The 19,063-nt window shown below is 37.7% G+C and overlaps 1 protein-coding gene across 2 annotated transcripts in view; it reads right to left on the bottom strand.

Annotated features, from left to right (window-relative positions):
* galk2 (galactokinase 2) overlaps positions 1 to 19,063 on the bottom strand; it is a 113,230-nt gene that overhangs the window by 29,650 nt on the left and 64,517 nt on the right. For both annotated transcript variants that reach the window (XR_009508350.1, XM_059952723.1), the window contains exons 6-7: positions 10,858 to 10,956; positions 4,754 to 4,906 (exon numbers count right to left, since the gene is read on the bottom strand). Coding sequence is in view for 1 of the 2 variants with exons in the window: in XM_059952723.1 (XP_059808706.1) it covers positions 4,754 to 4,906; positions 10,858 to 10,956 (252 nt within the window). In the remaining variant the exon portion in view is untranslated. The remainder of the gene's footprint in view (positions 1 to 4,753; positions 4,907 to 10,857; positions 10,957 to 19,063) is intronic.

The raw sequence follows: 19,063 nt of genomic DNA, 5'->3' as shown, positions 1-19,063 counted from the left end.
CCTTTTCTCCTTTCTCCTATGGTCCACACTCCTCTCCTATCAGATTCCTTCCTCTCCTGCCCTTTACCTTTCCTACCCACCTGGCTTCAGCTATCATTTTCCAGCCATCCTCCTCCCCCCGCCTTATTTCTTATTCTGGCATTTTCCCCTTTCCTTTCTGGTCCTTAAGAAGGGTCTCAGACCAAAATGTTGACTGCTTGTTCACTTTCACAGATGCAGCCTGACCTGCTGAGTTCCTCTATTTTGTGTGTGTTGATTTTGATTTCCAGCATCTGCAATACTTGTGTGGATGTTAGATGCAGCTTTTTTCAAGAAATTAATAAACCTACAGTGGTTTTCTGTCATTGATGGTGTCCAATCTATTGCAAAAGCAAGAATGTTAGTGAGCAAAATGTCCTTCCCTTTGAAAAATTGCTCAACAACCCAAAATATTGACTCCTTTTTGTAACTCTTGAATTGTGCTTTTGTCTTTTATAAAGCAAACAGAACCAAAAAGCAAAGATTCATTGCCTGGCAATGTAGACTCATCCAATTGCAGAGAAAATTATTTTGCCCTAAGTATATTGCACAATGAGTCTTCCACATTCTCAGGCATTTCATCTATTCATTTTTGAACAGAATTGTCATTAAGCAAAATAGCTTTAATTATTTGGTCTGGTGATTAATGCAAATTCATACACAGAACCTCCCTTACTGCTGGCAGAATCAGTTCTCCAATTGTATGGGGCTTTCCAGATTTAGCAATGAGCATTTTAGCATGTTGTACAAAGCACACAAACCATCACTGTTTTGTTGTGATATGTTGACAAATATTGTTTTGAAGTGTATTACATTTCTGAAGGTTTTCACAATGTGACTGAAAATAAGTCAAGTTCTTGTTTCTTGGAGTATATTCTCTTCAAATGTTCAAGGAGCTTGGATGGCCTCAATGACTCATTTGCAAAAAATTTTTTCACACAACAGTGACATTGGCTGCTGTTGGTTGCATGGGCTGATATAAATCCATATTTCAAATACTCCACACTCCATACAAACTGTTTCAGTTCATCATTTCTGGGATAGCTTGAACGAGCATTCCTCTTCAGGTCATGCTGCAGCATCTCAATTGATGTCAAGGTCTGTACTCTGACTTGGCCATTCCAAAACATGAATTTTCCTCTCTTTAAACCATTTTGTTGTTGATTTACTCTTGTGCTTTGGATTATTGTCTTGTTGCATCATCCAGCTTCTATTAAGCTGAAGGTGATGGACTGCTATCCTGACACTCTCCTGTACAATGTCTTGATACAATTTTGAATTCATTGTTCCCTCAATGATTGCCAGCTGTCCAGGTCCTGAGGCAGCAAAGCAGCCCCAAACCATGATGCGCCTTCCACCATGCTTCAGATGGGATGAGGTTTTGGTGTTGGTGTGCAGTGTCATTTTTCTTCCAAACACAGCAGCGTGCAATTCTGCCAAAAAGTTAAACTTTCATCTCATCTTTCCACAGAACATTGCCCCGGAAATACTGTGGGTCATCCAGGTGGTCTTTTGAAAATTTGAGATGTGCAGCAATGTTTTTTTTGGAGAGCAATCGTTTCCTCCATGGTGTCCTTCCATGTTTTTCTGATAGTGGACGACACATGAACAGAGACAAGTTCTAGAGATTTCTGCAGGTCTTTTGCTGTTACCCTTGGGTTCTTTTTTTACCTCCTACAGTACTGCATGTTGTACTCTTGGTGTGATCTTTGGAGGACGATTTCTCGTACCGTGGACTGATGAACACTTGGGTCTTTAGAAATGCTTTTGAAGCCTTTTCCAGCTTCATGCATCTCTACAATTCTTCTAAGCTCCTCTGAAGGTATTTTTGATCAAGGCATGGTGCACATAAACAGATCTTGCTTGAGAAGAGCAGGCTCTGTCAATAACCTGACTTTGCAGGGCAGGGCACCTCTACAACCCACACTTCCAATCTCATCTCATTGATTGGAACATCTGATTCCAAATAGCTTTTGTAGAAGGCATTACCGCAGTGGTTCACATACTTTTTTTGAACCTAGACTGTGATAGGTGATGAGAAGTAGTGCAATTATTTGTGTGTTATTAGTTTAGGCAGATTGTGTTTGTCTATTACTATGACTTAGATGAAGATCAGACCACATTTTATGTGTAATGATTGCAGAAATTTCAAAGGGTTCACAACCTTTTACTTGCAACTGTATGTCACCATATACAATGCAGAAATTCATTTTCTTGCAGGCAATTCACAGTAAATATAAATAAACACAATAGAATCAATGAAACACTGCACACAAGATGGACAAACAACCAGTGTGCTAAAGACATTAACCTGTACAAATGCAGAAAGAAAATTAATAATAAATGAATAAGCAATAAGTGTCAAGAACATGAGATGAAGAGTCATTGAAAGTGGGTTCATAGGTTGTGGGAATAATTGTGTTGGGGTGAGTGAAGTAATACCCTCTGGTTCAAGAGCTACTTCCCTACAACCATCAAGTTTTTGAATTGATGTGCGCAACCTGAATCCTACCTCAGCAATGGAACACAACAGACCATCTCTTGCATTATTAAGGTCTTCAGTGGTGTATTTTTTTGGCATTAAGGACTTGCTTTTGCACAGATTTTTTTTATTCTCGAATGCATATTTTTATGTATAATTTATGTTGGATTTTAATTTTGTGCTGCCTGTACCTATGCTGCAAACAAGTTTTCACGGTACTTAACCATAAATTTTGCAATAAAATTGACTTGTCTTTATCCCATGCACCCAGGTGTTTCTTAATATCTGGAATGAATCAGAGTGATTGAAAAATGTCATTTGTATTGATGATCATCTTAGAAGGAAATATGAATAATATTCACTCAATCTACCTTGCAATTGTGGATAGTGAAAGCAAAGTCATCAATTTTATTCTCATTTGAAAAACAAGGTAAACTTAATATCTCCTCCTTCTTAACCAAGGCCTCAATATCTCTTGAAAAACCAAGGTTCCCTAAACTTGATAGCCTTTCCTTTTATTCTGACAAGAACGTGCAAACTCTGTACTCTCAAAATTTCACTTTTGAAGGCCTCCTACTTACCAAGCATGCCTTTGCCAGAAAACAACTTGTCCCAGTCCACACTTGTCAGATCCTTTCTGAAAGCATCAACCTGAGTTCCAGACTTTCCCTTCTCCATAATGATCCTGAAACTAATGGAATTCTGGTCACCAGATCCAACTCTTCCCTTTCACACAATTGGGTCACCTGCCTGTTTAATTCCCTAATAGTATCTCGCTCTCTCTAGTTGGGACCTCTATATATTGATAACGGAAACTTTCCTGAACACATGTGACAGCACTCTATCCTAATCCAGCCCTTTTACAGTATGGGAGTCCTAGTCAATATGCAGAAAGTTAACATCACCTACTATCAGAACCTTATGTTTCTTCCTTATGAGATCTCTCTGCAAATTTTCTCCTCTAAATCCCACTAACTATTGAATTTTCTAAAATTATATTAATGTGGTAATCTCTTTCTTATTCCTCAGATCCACCTATGTAGCCTCTGTAGACAAGTTCTCCAGTCTGCCCTGTCTGAGCACTGCCAGGGCACTTTCCCTGACTACCACCGCTCCTCTTGTCATGTCTAAAAAAACAGAGCCCTAGAACATCGAGTGGCCCTCCTGCAAACCTAGTCTCACTAATGGCTACAATGTCATAAGCTTATCTGCCTTACCTACAATACTTCCTGTATTGAAATAGACAACAGAACATTATCCCCACTATGCTCAACCTTTCAATTCCTGTTTTTGTATGTAGGCTTAATAACATCTTTCCCCACAACCCCTCCGCTATCTGCCAAGGCACTCTGGCTCCATTCCCTCAGCAACACTAGTTTATGAGGGTGGTACACACCTGGGCTATTTTCCATATATTCAATACTATAACTGTAGTGGATTAGCTTAGTTGGAATCATTATTAGTGCTAGAGCACAAGTTTTCATCACCACAGTCAGGATGTTGTTTCATCTCAAAATCTTTGCTGTATCCACTGCTTTCAACCTTATTTTAATACTAGTTGAGAGGTGGAAGACTAGCTTCTATGATGACAAGGACTTCAACTGGACATTAAGATAACAATCTCCAGAGTTGTTTAATTGCTCAACGCCACCACTTATAATTGTATCTGAAGTACTGAAGGACATTTATCTGATTCATCAGTAGTGGGATCACTTGTATATCTAGTGTATGCTTGTTTTTTTATTTAGCATACACACTTATGATGTTGCAAGTTCATGTAAATGTTCATTTGGTGCCAGCTTTGGCATGCCTTCTATATTCTTCAGTAAAACAGCATTACCAGAGGTATGAAGCATAATTTTGGTTTAACACACCATTAAAAACTCAGCTACATCTCATGCAGCAGAGCATAATTTTGTCAGGGTTTTGCAGCATAAGTACTTTTTAAATCAGTTCACAGATTTCTGCAGATTAAGTAGAAGAATACTGAACACTTCTGTATGGATGTATTGAGGCAAAAATTCTGTCCTGGGGCATTTAAATGGGCATCTGTATACCTTTTTCCTACAGATAAGGGTGCAATGATTAACTCAAATTTATTTCTTATGCAAATTCTGGGCTATTATGTAATCATAGTTTACTCGTCAAAACAAAATGCAATAAATGGATTGGTGGTGCCACATATGTAATATTTTACTGTACTTTGAGGCAAATGTACAATGATTTGTAAGGGGGAAAAATTTGTAGCCATACCTTTGCAGCAATGCGGCACTCCATAACTCTGATATTAAAATGAGCTGTTGCAGCTTTATTCATTTCTTTGCAACTGTTTGCAATGACGAAAACAGCTCCATTTGGAACCATAACATCGGTGGCACGAAGTGGGTTGAACTCAATCAACTTGGCCTATGAAAATAATTTATAGACATGAAACTGACAAGGCCATTCAATATGACATTTCAAGACCACCCATATATAGCCTCAAGTTACATAACAACAATATCTCTTCACCCCAAATATTTGCAGCTCAATGTTATTTTGACAGTTAATGGTACTAATCCCTTTACCTTCAAAATGCTTCAATTCCAGATTAAAAGGGGTAAGATTAAAAGACAGTAGGAACACAAAATGAGGAAAGAAATTCGCACACAGCCACTCTCAGTCAGTCTTTCAGAAATTGGATGGGAATAAGGCCAGCAAATCTGCTTTCATTAGAGAAAAGGAAATGGAAATTTCATAGAGATGTTTGGGAATATGAAGAGATGTGACAATAGAAATAGGCCACTTGACATGAGAATTAATGCAGCCGTGTTCATAAATGATTTTGTGAAGTGAGGACGAATATTCTAAAAATAAATACAGAGAGTTAGGGGGTTACAAAATGTCAGTGACTGAAGCAGAGACCATGTCAGCATTTAAATTGGAAGGGATGCTTAAAGAAAAGGGTATAATGTAATGTCATGCAACCTTCCAAGTCACTATGAAAACTCATACATTCAGAGTAAACAGTTCAGTTAGGTAGGGATCAAAAGAAACCAAAAATACAGTATGAATTAGCATTTTTAATAAAACACAGGATGAAAAAAAGTGCTGGGCAAATTATGGCAGAACTGGGAAAATATTTTATTTTCCACATGCTTCTGTTCTTCTGAATCGGAGTAAGAACATGGACAGAGAACAGATGTACTCTGAGGATCCTGGCATTCATGGGTCTTTCAAACATTCTTAAATTTTCAGTTGACCCATTGTTCCACCCCATGTGATTTAAAAAATATGTTCAAAGATCACACTCTGCATGAACCTCAATTATAACCACAAAAGAAATGTACCATGATTGCTTGGGTTGTAGATAGGAATATTTTCAGTTGGCAGCATTTCCAACTGTTTTAAAACTTGCCAGATCTTTTACAATTGAGTAACTGTGGCTGCAGAAACATTTCTATAGAAAATATTCCTATTGTATACCATCAGAGGGAAGTATAAATTAATCATTCACTGATGGCAATGGAATTGCATAAATCAATAACTTGCAGGTTATAGTCAAAAATTAATGCACATTCCAACAAAAGGAAAACTGATCACTAAAATTAAACTGCTATTTAATGCAAACTTGCAAGACTTGATCAGTGCTTAAAAATTTAATTTTAAATCAAATTCTGCTCAGAAGAAGAATAGCCCTTAATTCGGCAGTGGAGTTATTGGGACAGTCATGACGGTGTTTCTGTAGCAAGCTATTCTTGTTTTTACGAGGCCGAGTTGCTAGCTCGACACTCAACCCGACCTGGATTTGAACTCGGGGAACTTCGTTCCAGAGTCTGGCGCTGATATTATTGAGCCACCAAGTGGGACAAATTCTGCTCAGCCAGAGGTTAAAAGATGATAGTCTGTTAGTCTGAAATTGATGTACATTGTCTAATGACTGATCATCATGTTTCATCCTGGGTTCTACTGTATTCATTCTTCTAGAGATAAACACTTCAAAAAGCAGTGTCCATTCTCCAAATCTATCAAACAATCACATCATATTGTTTATTCAACACACAGGACACCTTCAATACGATAACCCAAAATCTTTATACTTCAGGTAGTATATGCAGACTTTGGTCTGTTTTGTAAATAACTAAAATGGGTCTATAACTTTAATAGTTTACTTCATTTTCTGTGCATGCTACATAGAGAGAGAAAGAATAATTAACTTTTCCAATTATGTGAAGACATTTATAAATTTTATGAATAATATTAAACCTTTAATGATCCTTTTTTAAACCATTGCTTCAGACAAATCATTTCATACTGCTTCATGGCATCAAGACACAATTCAATCCATCTAGCTAAACAATTACCAGCTTAACAACCATGAACATTCTATGTAAATTTCACAAACTGCTATATTAAAAACTTTTTGAAAATGAATTTCACTTGTTCTGTTTGAATAATAGAGTTGCTGGTGCTATAACCCACTGCTCTATTCAAATATATATGCTGTTCAGATGAATATAACATCTCAGGTTGCTTCCAAACACTGTTGTTACATTTTGAGGAATAATAGATCCAGAATTTGCCAAACTCTTATTTTTATCTTTTCTCAATATAGTGAAAACATTGTTCACAGTCCAACCCCAAGATACAAGTATGACTCACTCAATATCTTGAAGATATTAGTATATTTTGGGGGAAGTCAAATAGTTGAAATGCTGCACATGTTATGATCCCAGCCCCCTCCTTTGTGAGAATCGCAAGAGCACCCGTTTGGGGGGGGGGGGGGGGGGGGGGGTCAGTAGACCCAGGAAGTGAGAGAGAGAGAAATGTGAAAAATTGCACGTCCCACCAGGGATACAGAATAAGATGCCAGCAACTATTGTCTCATGGAGACCATGTGAAAAGCCCTCGGGCAAGGTGGGCTGGTTGAGAGAGAGATTGCATCATCCCAACCTGATTGACACCTGCGACCCCGTGAGGAAGTATAAAGGAGAGTCTCAGGGGGACAGCCCCTTAGACGCACCCAGAAGACACGAGAGAGTGATCCCGCAGCAGCGGGATGCCATTCTGAAGGAAGCCACGTGCGTTAGATTCCGGGAAGGGAATTTGTGGCTGGAACCACAGAAAACCGCTTTTAACTAACATCAGGGAGAGGAAACCAACGCTCCCCCGATTTCACGGAAGATTCATCAAGACTCGGCAAGTTCTTTCTCTTCTCCCCCAATCTCTCTCTCTCGGTCGCCCCACGCAAAACCCAGCGATTTTCAAAGGGCTGAGGCCCGCAGACTTTCAGAATGACTTTTATATTTCCAACGGACAATCTATTAAACCCTAGACACCAGCAGAGCTCACTTCTTAATGATGATTATTACTATACCCGCGCTTTAGATTGAATATTGACGATGTGCACTATCTGAATGTATGTATTAACCCTACTTTTGTGTACCTTTATAAATAAAAACGTTTGAAAATAGTGACAACAGACTTCAACAGACCTCTCTATCTTTGCTGGTAAGTTATCCAGTTACGGGATATGTAACACACATCTCTGAAGATGGTGGCATAGGATCTCCTGACTTTTCAATAATACTAATGAAGCCAAGTAATTTTAACCACAGAAGTAACTTGCCATTATCAAGTGGCCAGATCACCATTCACAGCCTGACCTGCTTGCAAAATTGCTGTTAAACCAAAGCCTTGACAAAGCTAAAAAAAAAGGTGCAGCTGCAGGGCTGGTGGGGCCAGTTGCTTTGAATGTAATCTGGACCATTGCTATTTTGGCTTTTAAATATTTTGTATTATTTTAATGCAACATTAAAACATGTTCCAAATATTATTTTCACTTGTTTATGTTTGGGATTTATGTTTGCTGATAGAGTCAGTATTATCTGACGCATTAGTGCCATGCCATTTTCTTCAACTTCCTGCTGAAAGCTGTTCCAATGACAGTTCCAAATTTACACCTAATAGAGCTGAAAGTAATATATTTTATGCACAAATCATGATGGTAAGCTGCAGATGGAGTGCATCTTAATATTCCCTTCTTCACAGTAGAGAACCCAGGTTTGGCAAACATTGTTGTATAACCAACAATGCGTGAAGAGTTTTAGAGAATATACATGCTGTATCCATGGTGCGATGGTGATGGAAGGAATGAATATTCATGATGATATATGGGGTACAACATTCCCTCTAATTTTTTTTTACAGCTGTGCAGACCAACCATTTCTCTGAGCAGAAAATTTTTATATGGCCTGAACTGTTGTGGCACTTTATTATTAACATTCTATAAAAGGAATTTCCAGCTGCACAACAAGAAAGGCTATGGCCGTGGGAGCATTTTAGTCACTGCGCGGCTACACACCCATGCAACGTAGAGGGACAATGGTGAGGTGGCTGCTTTGCCCTGGGTGGTGTGAAACTTCTGGAGTACTGTTTCAGTTGCACCCATTCAAGCAAGAGGACAAACAAGAGAAAATCACACATAAAAAGCTGGAGGAACTCAGCAGGCCAAGCAACATCTTTGGAAAAGATGACATTTCGGGCCGAAACCCTTCAGCAGGGTTGGAAAAAAAGGGATGAGTAGAGTTAAAAGGTGTGGGGGGGGGGGAGGGAAGGGAGAAACATAAAGTGATAGGTAAAACTGGGAGGGGGAGGAGTGCTCAAGAGCTGGGAAGTTAATTGGTGAAAGAGATACAGCGCTGGAGAAGGGGGGAATCTAAAATAGTAGAGGACAGAAGACCATGGCAAAAAGGGGGAAGGAGCACCAGACAGAGGTGATGGGTAGGCAAGGAGATAAGGTAAGAGAGGGAAAAGAGGATTTTGGAATGGTGAAGGAGAGAGGAGGGTCCATTACCAGAAATTTGAGAAATCGATGTTGATGCCATCAGATTAGAGGCTACTCAGACGGAACATAAGGTGTTGTTCCTCCAACCTGCGTGTGCCCTCATCAATCCAAAACATTAACTCTGTTTCACTCTCTCTGTGCAGATGCTTCTGAACTACTGAACATTTCCAGTATTTTCTGTTTTTATTTCAGATTTCTCAAATTTAACTTGTTGGCCTTCATCAGTTAGTTTTGAAACTAGGAGTTGGAACATCATATTGTAGTTGTACAATTCATTGGTAAGGCCACACTTGGTGAACTATACACAGTTTCTGTCACCTTGTTATAGGAACAATGTGGTTAAATTGGGAAAGGTGCACAAATTTTTCACAAGGATGTACAAAGGACTATAAGGCCTGAGGAAGATGTTGGTTGGGCTAGGTCTTTATTCCTTGGAAGATAGGAGAATGAGGAGTGACCTTACAGAAAGAAATTATGAGAGACACTTAAAAGGTGGTTGGCTAGCAGACATTTCCCTAGTGTAGCTGAGTCCAAAACTAGAGGGCATACAAAAAACTCTAAAAGGGACCCAAGGAGCAACAACTTCTTGCAAAGGGTGTTGAATAAATTAAATAAGCTGTTAAAGGAAGTGGTTAAGGTAGGTATAACAACAACATTTAAGAAGCACTTGGTTAGATACATGGAGGGATGGAACTTGCCAGGAGATGTATTGAACTCAGGAAATTGGGACTAGAAGGATGGGCACTGTGGTTGGCATGGACTTTTTGGGTTGAAGGGCCTCTACCAATCTGTATTGCTCTATAACTACAACTCTATCTGCAGAGTCCTACTTTTTGAAGTAAACATTCAGAATTAAAAAATTGTACAAGCTTCTCAGTTCACCATGTCCCCACTGACCAATGGGCACTCATCTGTATTAATCCTATTTTCCTGCACCTTCCTCATTGCCTTTCATGCCTATGTGATTCAAATCTAGAAGATGGGATTAATATAGATATGGCCCAATTCATAAACATTCCTTAAATAACTGCTTCCACCACTCTCTCACATATTTAAGCTTGCTTCTGATGTCCTTAGTAAACAGTGGAAAGTCATTGTGATGGCAAGGGGCAAGTTGCTTGTTGAAGGCAACCCAATGTCCAATCTGTTCTTGAAGGCACTTTATTTTCATGACTGGTCTTGTTATAAATCAATGGTGACTGGCAGAATTTTGATGTTGGAGAATTCTACAACTGTAATCTCATTTAATATCAAGAATAGGCAGTTAGCCTCTCATGTTGGAGATGACCAATGCCTGGAATTAATGATCCTTTACACTTATTAGTCGATTCCCAACTTTTATGACGATCTTGTTACACACATTATAATTGCTTCATTTGCTGAGGAGTTGAAACTAAAATTGAAATTGGTGCAGTCACCATCAAACATCCTCACTTTTGACATGATAATAAAAGGAAGCATGTTAAACAGACTACTGTAATCATTTCATGCAAGTAATGATGTACCTCAAAATTCAAAATAAAATAATTACCATTCCCTTTTCTGCCAAGAATGAAATGGATTGGTCCATACCCCCACCTTCAGTTCCAATGTAGCGCTCAGATCTTGCACAAATTTCTGCAAGTTCCATCTATATATAAATTGCAAAGGATAATTAAACAAACAGTGTGCAAATCAGTCAACAATGAAAAATTAATACTTGTATAGGAATAAACAACCGATTGCAATCAGCCGCAATTCAAAGGTTACTTATTTTTCAGTAAACTTCAATGTGATGTATTTGCTTTTACCACCATGACTTGTGCAACTTATTAATTAAAAAAAGGGAGCACAGAAGGAGGTAAAGTGGTGTTCTTGGATTTACCAAAGTGGAAAAACACAATTTGTCATAAAATGGAGGTGCTGCAATAAAATAAGTAGGTCCATTCAATACAATTGCAAACTAACTTGCAAACTTTAAAGATCTGTTAGAATAGTTGAAGGAATGTACCGGCAGAATCAGATTATATAGCCAAAATGAAGATTCAATTTTCTGAAAATGTAAGAGCTAATGCCATGATTAGATGTGTAATCCACAATTTTAACTCAAATAAAACAAAAATTCAAATAATAAACTACTCAGAATAACTAAATGAAACACAGACTAGATACATATTGTGAAGATAAATGATTTGGGGATTTGGTGGAACAATGCAATGCCAAGTTGTCACTTTGTAGAACTACTTCAAATCCAGGTCAAAATATAGCTTTGAACTATTGGCTTTAAGAAGTTCTGCAAAATAAACTTGGATAGATTCTAATTTCTTATTGAGTTTGGACCACAACTTGAATTTCTGACAACATAGCAAAGTAATCACAAAATATACTCACTTAAAAGTACTATTATACCTATTTCTTCTTCACTGCAATCTTATTAGGCATTCTGAGGACAAATTATTTCCACTCGGGCATTATGGATTCTGTGATAGCTATGAGGCCAATGTGGGAACAATAAACTCTTCCATGAATGGGAAAGGTGGTGGGGAGCTGTTTCATAAAACATGGAAGCAGGCTATTCTGCCCACCATCCGCAGCAATCTGTGGGAACCCATCGGTTTTAAACCTATGCTCTACCCATAGCCTTAGGATTACAGAAGCATACAACACAGATAAAAGCAACACACACAAAATGCTGGTGGAACACAGCAGGCCAGGCAGCATCTATAAGGAGAAGCACTGTTGACGTTTTGAGCCGAGACCCTTCGTGAGTCCTGTGGATTCTATATTTAAAATTCTATATTTTAAACTGAACCTGCTTCTTTTCAGTTAGTACATCCCTAATCATAACAACTTGCTGACAGGAAACCATCCCATCTGCCCTCTCTAGTTTTCTCACCATTGTCCTGATCTGTTATAGGTAAAGAATTAGTCAAAAAAACTCTACAATATCAGTGAAAGCATTTACTCCCTATGTCGATACCATTCTTCCCACAATTGAGCAGGACCTCCATGATTTGTACTACCTGACAGTGAGCTTGGAAATTAATGACTTGGAAATGAGAATACTAATTAAAGTGACTTTTTTGTCACAATTACACTAGTATTTTTTGGTGGGAGCAAAAAAGTGAACCAGAAACAACCAATGGGAATCATATTCTGAATAAGTGAAATGGCATTGAACCCATCAAATTAAATTCAAATTGACAAGAATGAAGTGATTAATCATAGAACATGATTCTGAGATTATAATGTGCATTGAATTACCCTTGACTGAGATACTGCGTATGATCTGGATCATTATTGCATAAGGAAAGATGTTCAAAGCACTCAAAAGTTACAGAAGATACCTTGAGCTTTAGAGGTACTAGCGAGTAGAATCACGCCACTGAAGAAAAGGATAATGGGATGAAACTCAAGACAGACATTACCACTTCATGAATGCTATCAAGCTCTCAAACTCTGAAGGCAGTGAAACTCCAATAATCCACAATCTGACTATGCAGAAATCCTGCCGGTTCAGTATCTGGTTCATAAGTGACAATTTCAGGCTCCCCTGAGGCCCCTGTTCCAAAGGTCCCTGAAAGGCAACAGGAAGCTAGTTCCTGTACACCGTTTGCACTAACCATGCTCACAGGAAAATTGACTGTAATACTGTGCAACATCTAATAAATGTGAATTGTAAGTATATGGGGACATTAATAAATTAAAGTTTATTGTCATGCAGTACATGTATGCTGGGACCAAGGTTCACAAGACACTATGTATAACTCACACACAATTCAAAGTAATATTTATTTATTTCACACAAAGTGCACTGCACATGCTGTGGTCAAATCAAGACGTACAAAAAAGCTGGATGAACTCAGCAGGTTGGACAGCATCCGTTGAAAAGAGCAGTCAACGTTTCGGGTCGAAACCCTTCATCAGGACTAAAGAAGGAGGGGGCAGGGGCCCTATAAAAGAAGGTGGGGGAAGGGTGGAAAACCAATCAGAGGAAAGATCAGGGGGTAGGGGAGAGGAAGCAGGGAGGGGATAGGCAGGAAAGGTGAAGAAGGAATCTAAAGGGAAAGCACTATGGGCAGTAGAAGGCAGAGTCATGAGAGGTGATAGGCAGCTAGAAGAGGAGACAGAGTGAAGGTGGAAGGGGAAAGGAAAAGGAAGGGAATTAAAAACCTGCTGAGTTCATCCAGCTTTTTTGTACATCTTGATTTATTTATTTCATTACTTATTTAGTGATGCAGTGTGAAGTAGGCCCTTCCAGTCCTTTATGCCACACTGCCCCAGCAACCCCTGACAAACCCAGTTAACTCTAACCTAATCATGGGACAATTTACAATGACCAATTATATCTATGGACTGTGGGAGGAAAACAGAGGACCCGGAGAAAATCCATGCATCCCATGGGCAGGACAAGGAGACTCCTTACTGAACAGCACTGGAATTAAACTCTAGAACACCCCATGCTATAATAGTACCGTGCTAACTGCTATGCTATCGTAGTGCCACAAATAAATTACAAGTAGTAAAATATATTCCAGAAGAGTGATTATTTAGCACAAGGTGCATTAAGTAACTTTTACTTTTCTGGAAACTCTACCAATCTGGACCAAGTGTATCACATTACTGGAGCTTTACTGCAGTATTACACTGGCAGATTTCATTGCCCTATTTTATTCTTTAGTAATGATGACAAGTTGTCATCTGTATATTCAAAGTTATCTTTCAATTCCATCAACAACAAATTACACCCATAGTCATCTCCAATTAGATCTATGGGACAGTTCTGTGGAATGCACTTAACATTGTAAAGCACAGTGTTTTCTGTTTCATCCAGGAAATTGTTTATCAGAAACTAATTAGTGATGTTTATTTCCTTAGTTCCACAGATATTTAGTATTCTGCAACAAACTCTTAATTCTGTGGTGCCGTAAGTTCCATGACTGCTTATTTTCTGAAACCGTACATGAACCTTGCTATGTAGGTACACTTGACTAAAATCATTAGTGATGACTTTTCCCCACTCGAATCAGCCTGTATTGGCCTCAAAACAGTGGCTCAGCTATTGCTGTATTTCACTGGCAGATCTACAGTGAAGCTTCATTAATATCACAAAATTTGGAACTTCAGCATTTGTCCAAGTGTAAAAATCCCAAAATTGCTGACATATTTTTGATTGCTCTACTATGTATTCCACGTGGTGTTCATTGGTACTTCACAATCATTTTGGATCCCATACCACACTGGAGGTCTTTTGGAAACATGAGCCCATTTATCAAAATACCGATTTCACATATGCAAAGAAGAAGGGCAAACGAGCAAATGGTGTTACTTCCTAAATAAAAATACATTTGATTGCTCTAATGTTGTAACTTTAAATGTTATTTTAAACATATTTTTAAGAAAAGCTTCTACATATTTTGATCATTTAATTTTTTGGGTGTTGAACATTTTTACACGTTTGGGACAGTCATGAGCATTGTAAAATAAAGTCTCAATAGATCTCATCAATCATGTCAGATGATATTTGTCTAGCAAGTTCTTACAAGGAATTGAATGCAAGTACAGTTGAGTACTCATTCACAATTTTATTGTTTTTCTCTATTGTAAGTGGTGGGCATTTTACTTTGCGTATTCTTATTTTAACTGAATAATTAAAAGCCAAGTGGCGTGCTTGGCTATTTCAGATAGTATTCTAGCATATGTCTGTGGTTGACAAATTACACATAGCCCAGATTGAAAGGACCCCAGATTCGCTTCCATAAATGTCGCAAGATTTTTTATTACAACTTAATAGTCATCATTACTGACATATTCCCAGCATCTTCAGCATTTGCTTCTATATAGCCATTATTGCTAACGTTTCTAAACTAATTAAACTGAAATTCTCTTACTGTGGATTAGAATCTGTCTCTGTAATATTAGTCCAGAAGAACAGCCATTGACTAATGTGGATTGCAATGAATTCAACAATATGTATGTACAGGCAAAGTATACTGTTCATTTCATTTAATATTTTAAATATTATCTTAACTAGTCCATGGGAAAATTTAGGAATCCAAGTAGGTTTACGAATATGTTTTAAAATGATTTTCTCATTGTTTTTAAAGAGTTCTGGCAAGCCAATATTAAGTTGAATTCAAATGAAATACTGCGACCAGTTCAATTCAACATTAAAATGCATTTCTCTGGGGCTATCAACTTGCCAAGGCTTTCTCACCAATAAGAATGACCACTGAATACAGAGATGAACTGCTCTCCCAGTGCAATAGATTCCTTAGATAATTAGCCAAAAAAACAGGGCCACCCACTGTTTTGGATTCAGTCACATGCAATTGCATTATAATACAATTTTCCTCATGACTGTGCACGCTTGCAAAGCCTAAATGTAACCAACATTACTGAGATACTTGGGCAATCTAAGAGAACAAGACAGAGATTTCCACTTGAAATCATGAGTAGATATTTTATATTCATTACTTTTATAAAGTACAGTAACTAAAACATAAAAATTCTAACTTTATATTAAAAAACATTAAAGTAAGCACAAGGAATCAAAGACAGGTAAAGAATTCCCATAGGTCACAGGTGTACATTAATTTGAACAGTTCCCATTGCAGTACTAAACTTAAAGAAACCACTCAATATCACATATTAGAAGTGAATATTTTGTAAATAAATCAAGGACACACAATTGTTAATCTTTTTTTTCAAATGATATTCAGTCTGATAATTATGTAGATTTTAATCTTCTGCTCTAATCTTAATTTTATAATATGTTTTTTTTATAATTATGGCACATTAAAATAATTACTAATCATACATTTAAAAATTCCCTATGTGCCTTGAAACTCAAGGCTGTATTACATTATATTACAAAAGTATCAACATCAATGTTATAAGGGGCAAATATTAAGCATTTGCAAATCAGTATCCCAGTTTGACATGACTGCATCGGAGTTACAATTCAAACTCATCTTCAACATACAATCTCCAAATGGCTGAAAAATTACCAATTATACCTAAATCTCAGCAAATGTCAGATGCCCTAATGCTTAATATAAGAGTGGATAGATTAAATATTGTAATATTCAAAAGATTACAAAAGATAGGTTTAGTTAAATACATAAATAACATTGTAAACAGGAGAAAAAAAAGGATTTAGGTTCAGAACTTTAATGTTACTTTTTGTGCCAGACCTGAATTTCTGAATTTTCCAAATAATTTACCAAATGGCTTGTAATGAAGCACTAGATGGAAAAAGGGCATAGGTTCAGTACTCAGAGTATGATGAAAGAGCTTATCTCAGTTATATGGCAATAGATATATGACTGACCTTTGGGGCAGAAACTAGAAAAATAACTTGCATATAACTTTACATTAACAGAAAATTTGACAGACGAGTGGGTAAAACTCAGGGACTGTCACTGACAGAATGAGACCAAATGAGTCAATATGGCAGTTAGGATCAGATTATGCCTCTTTATCTATGATTTATATTGACAACGCTAGAACTGTATTACTTATACAGAACTGCATGTTCACCAAGATGGAGTATAGAAAAAGAAAAACTGAACTAAAATCACAGAGTTGACTGGCAGATTTTGGTAATTCTAACACAGACAGAATGAAAGAAAGAGCAAATTACCTAATGATGGAGAAGTCAATTCTGAGTCCAGAAGGTTGCAATATTCCTCAGTCTTGTGTTGGGCCTTGCGGTAACAGTTCAGAAGGCAGATAGGACAGAGTGGCAGTGGGATTAAAGTGGGAGGCAACAAAAATTCAGAATAATTTTTGTGACTGAGTGCTGCTGTTCCACAGTGTGATTACCTAATCTGGATTTTGGATCCTTCAAAGCAGGGGAGACTGCATTGTAAGCATTGAATGCAGTACACTGGAAGAGCAAGTAAACCACTTGTTTACCTGGAAAAATTGGGTCACTGGGTGGTGGGATAAGAAGAGGTGAAAAGGACGATTGTTGCATTTCCTTTACCTTTTCTCTTCCCTCGGCCACCAGAAATAAATACATGATGAAAACAACAGAAGATGTTAGTCACACTAAATTTAACCATATTTTAGTTTAATACCAGCAGCACCAAAGGAGATAAAAATTCATTTGTCATTTATATCCTTTCACATTACAATGAAGAAAAATTCTCAGATACCATTTCCACAATGTTTCATTATATCTAAATTAAATACTTCTAATGGAAATAGCTTATTTCACACTTCCCATTATAACATTCAATGTCTATGCTATTAGAAACAAACTCTTGATAATTGGCCAAAATATGTCGACATTTTTTATTGCTAAATTAGAGCAGATTCTATACCTATCTCAAAGCATTACCACAGAACACTACAGCACAATACAGGCCCTTCAGCCCTCATGACCCATATAATCCTTAAAAGAAAAGTACTAAACCCACACTGTTTAGTACTTCCATCCATGTGCATGTCCAAGAGGCTCTTAAATACCCCTAATGTTTTAGCCTCCACCACCATCCCTGGCAAGTCATTCCAGGCACTCACAACCCTCTGTAAAAAACTTATCCCTGATGTCTCCCCTAAACTTCCCTTACATGAAGAAACAGGTAACATAAGCCTGAGTGAAGTGTTAAAATGAAGTAGGTGAGATGGTGATATGAACAGTTACTAGATTTAACATCTCAGATGGTTTATGAATCGTGGTTCTTCAAATGAAACTTCAGAAATCATGAGTTCATTACCAGTGCTAATATTTTGACAAGCAATGGTTGGTTTACATGGGAAATGAGATACCTGCGGAGGGCACACCTCTGCCTTGGGAGCTTGGAATGTTCTTGTCTCGTGTACAGAATGTATATAATTTTACACTTGACAATCCTCTTAGATACCGCTTCAAAAAGACTCAATCAAATTCATAAGGCACGATTTTTCATGCACAAAGCCATACTGTCTATCCCTAATTAGTTTTTTTCTTTTGCAAATGCAGATAGATTCTGTCTCTCAGAAACCCCTCCAGTAACTTTCCCACAACTGAAAGTATAGATTGTATAATTCAAATTAAGATAAGATAGTTGTGTATATGTGTTCCTCTTGCAACCACTGAAAGAAACTGAGAGAAGGCAGAGGTGAATTTTTTTTTCTGTCTGGTAAGATTTAAGAGCACTCTGCCATTGGGATTGGTGCTGTGGCCTCATCTTTTTAGATTTGTATAAATAACTTGAATGAAGGTACCAAATTGTGGGGTTAAATTTATTGATGACACAAAGGTAGGTATGGAAATGAAGCTGTAAAGAGGACATGAGGAGGCTACTAAAGGTACAGGGCTAAGTGAGCAGACAACGATCTGGCAAATGGAGTACAATGTAGAAAAATGTAAAAATGCATACTGTGAGAAAAATTTTAAAGAATATATTATCTAAAAAGCGTGCAACTGCAGAACCTTGAACTGCAAATGGGCATGGGGGGGGGGGGGGGGATGGTGCCTAGCACACAATTCACAAAAGACAAATATGTAGGTCCAGCAAAAAAATTTGAAAAGGAGTTTGCCTGCTTCTAGGAAAAATTGCATACAACAGTAGGGAGGTAATGTTTCAGTTATAAACAGCATTGCTATGTACAGTATAATCATCACATCAGAATGATGTAAAGAAACTTCAAGCTGTTCAAGGCTTACTTCACTGATATTCGAATGGATGTCCTGTCTTATGAATAATGGTTGGATAGCTAGGTTTGCATCTACTTGAGTTTAAAAAATGTGACTTAAATGATAGAAA

This window comes from Hypanus sabinus, chromosome 28 (assembly GCF_030144855.1).
Source record: "Hypanus sabinus isolate sHypSab1 chromosome 28, sHypSab1.hap1, whole genome shotgun sequence".
NCBI classification, from domain to species: Eukaryota; Metazoa; Chordata; class Chondrichthyes; order Myliobatiformes; family Dasyatidae; genus Hypanus; species Hypanus sabinus.
This window is presented reverse-complemented; position numbering and strand designations above follow the sequence as displayed.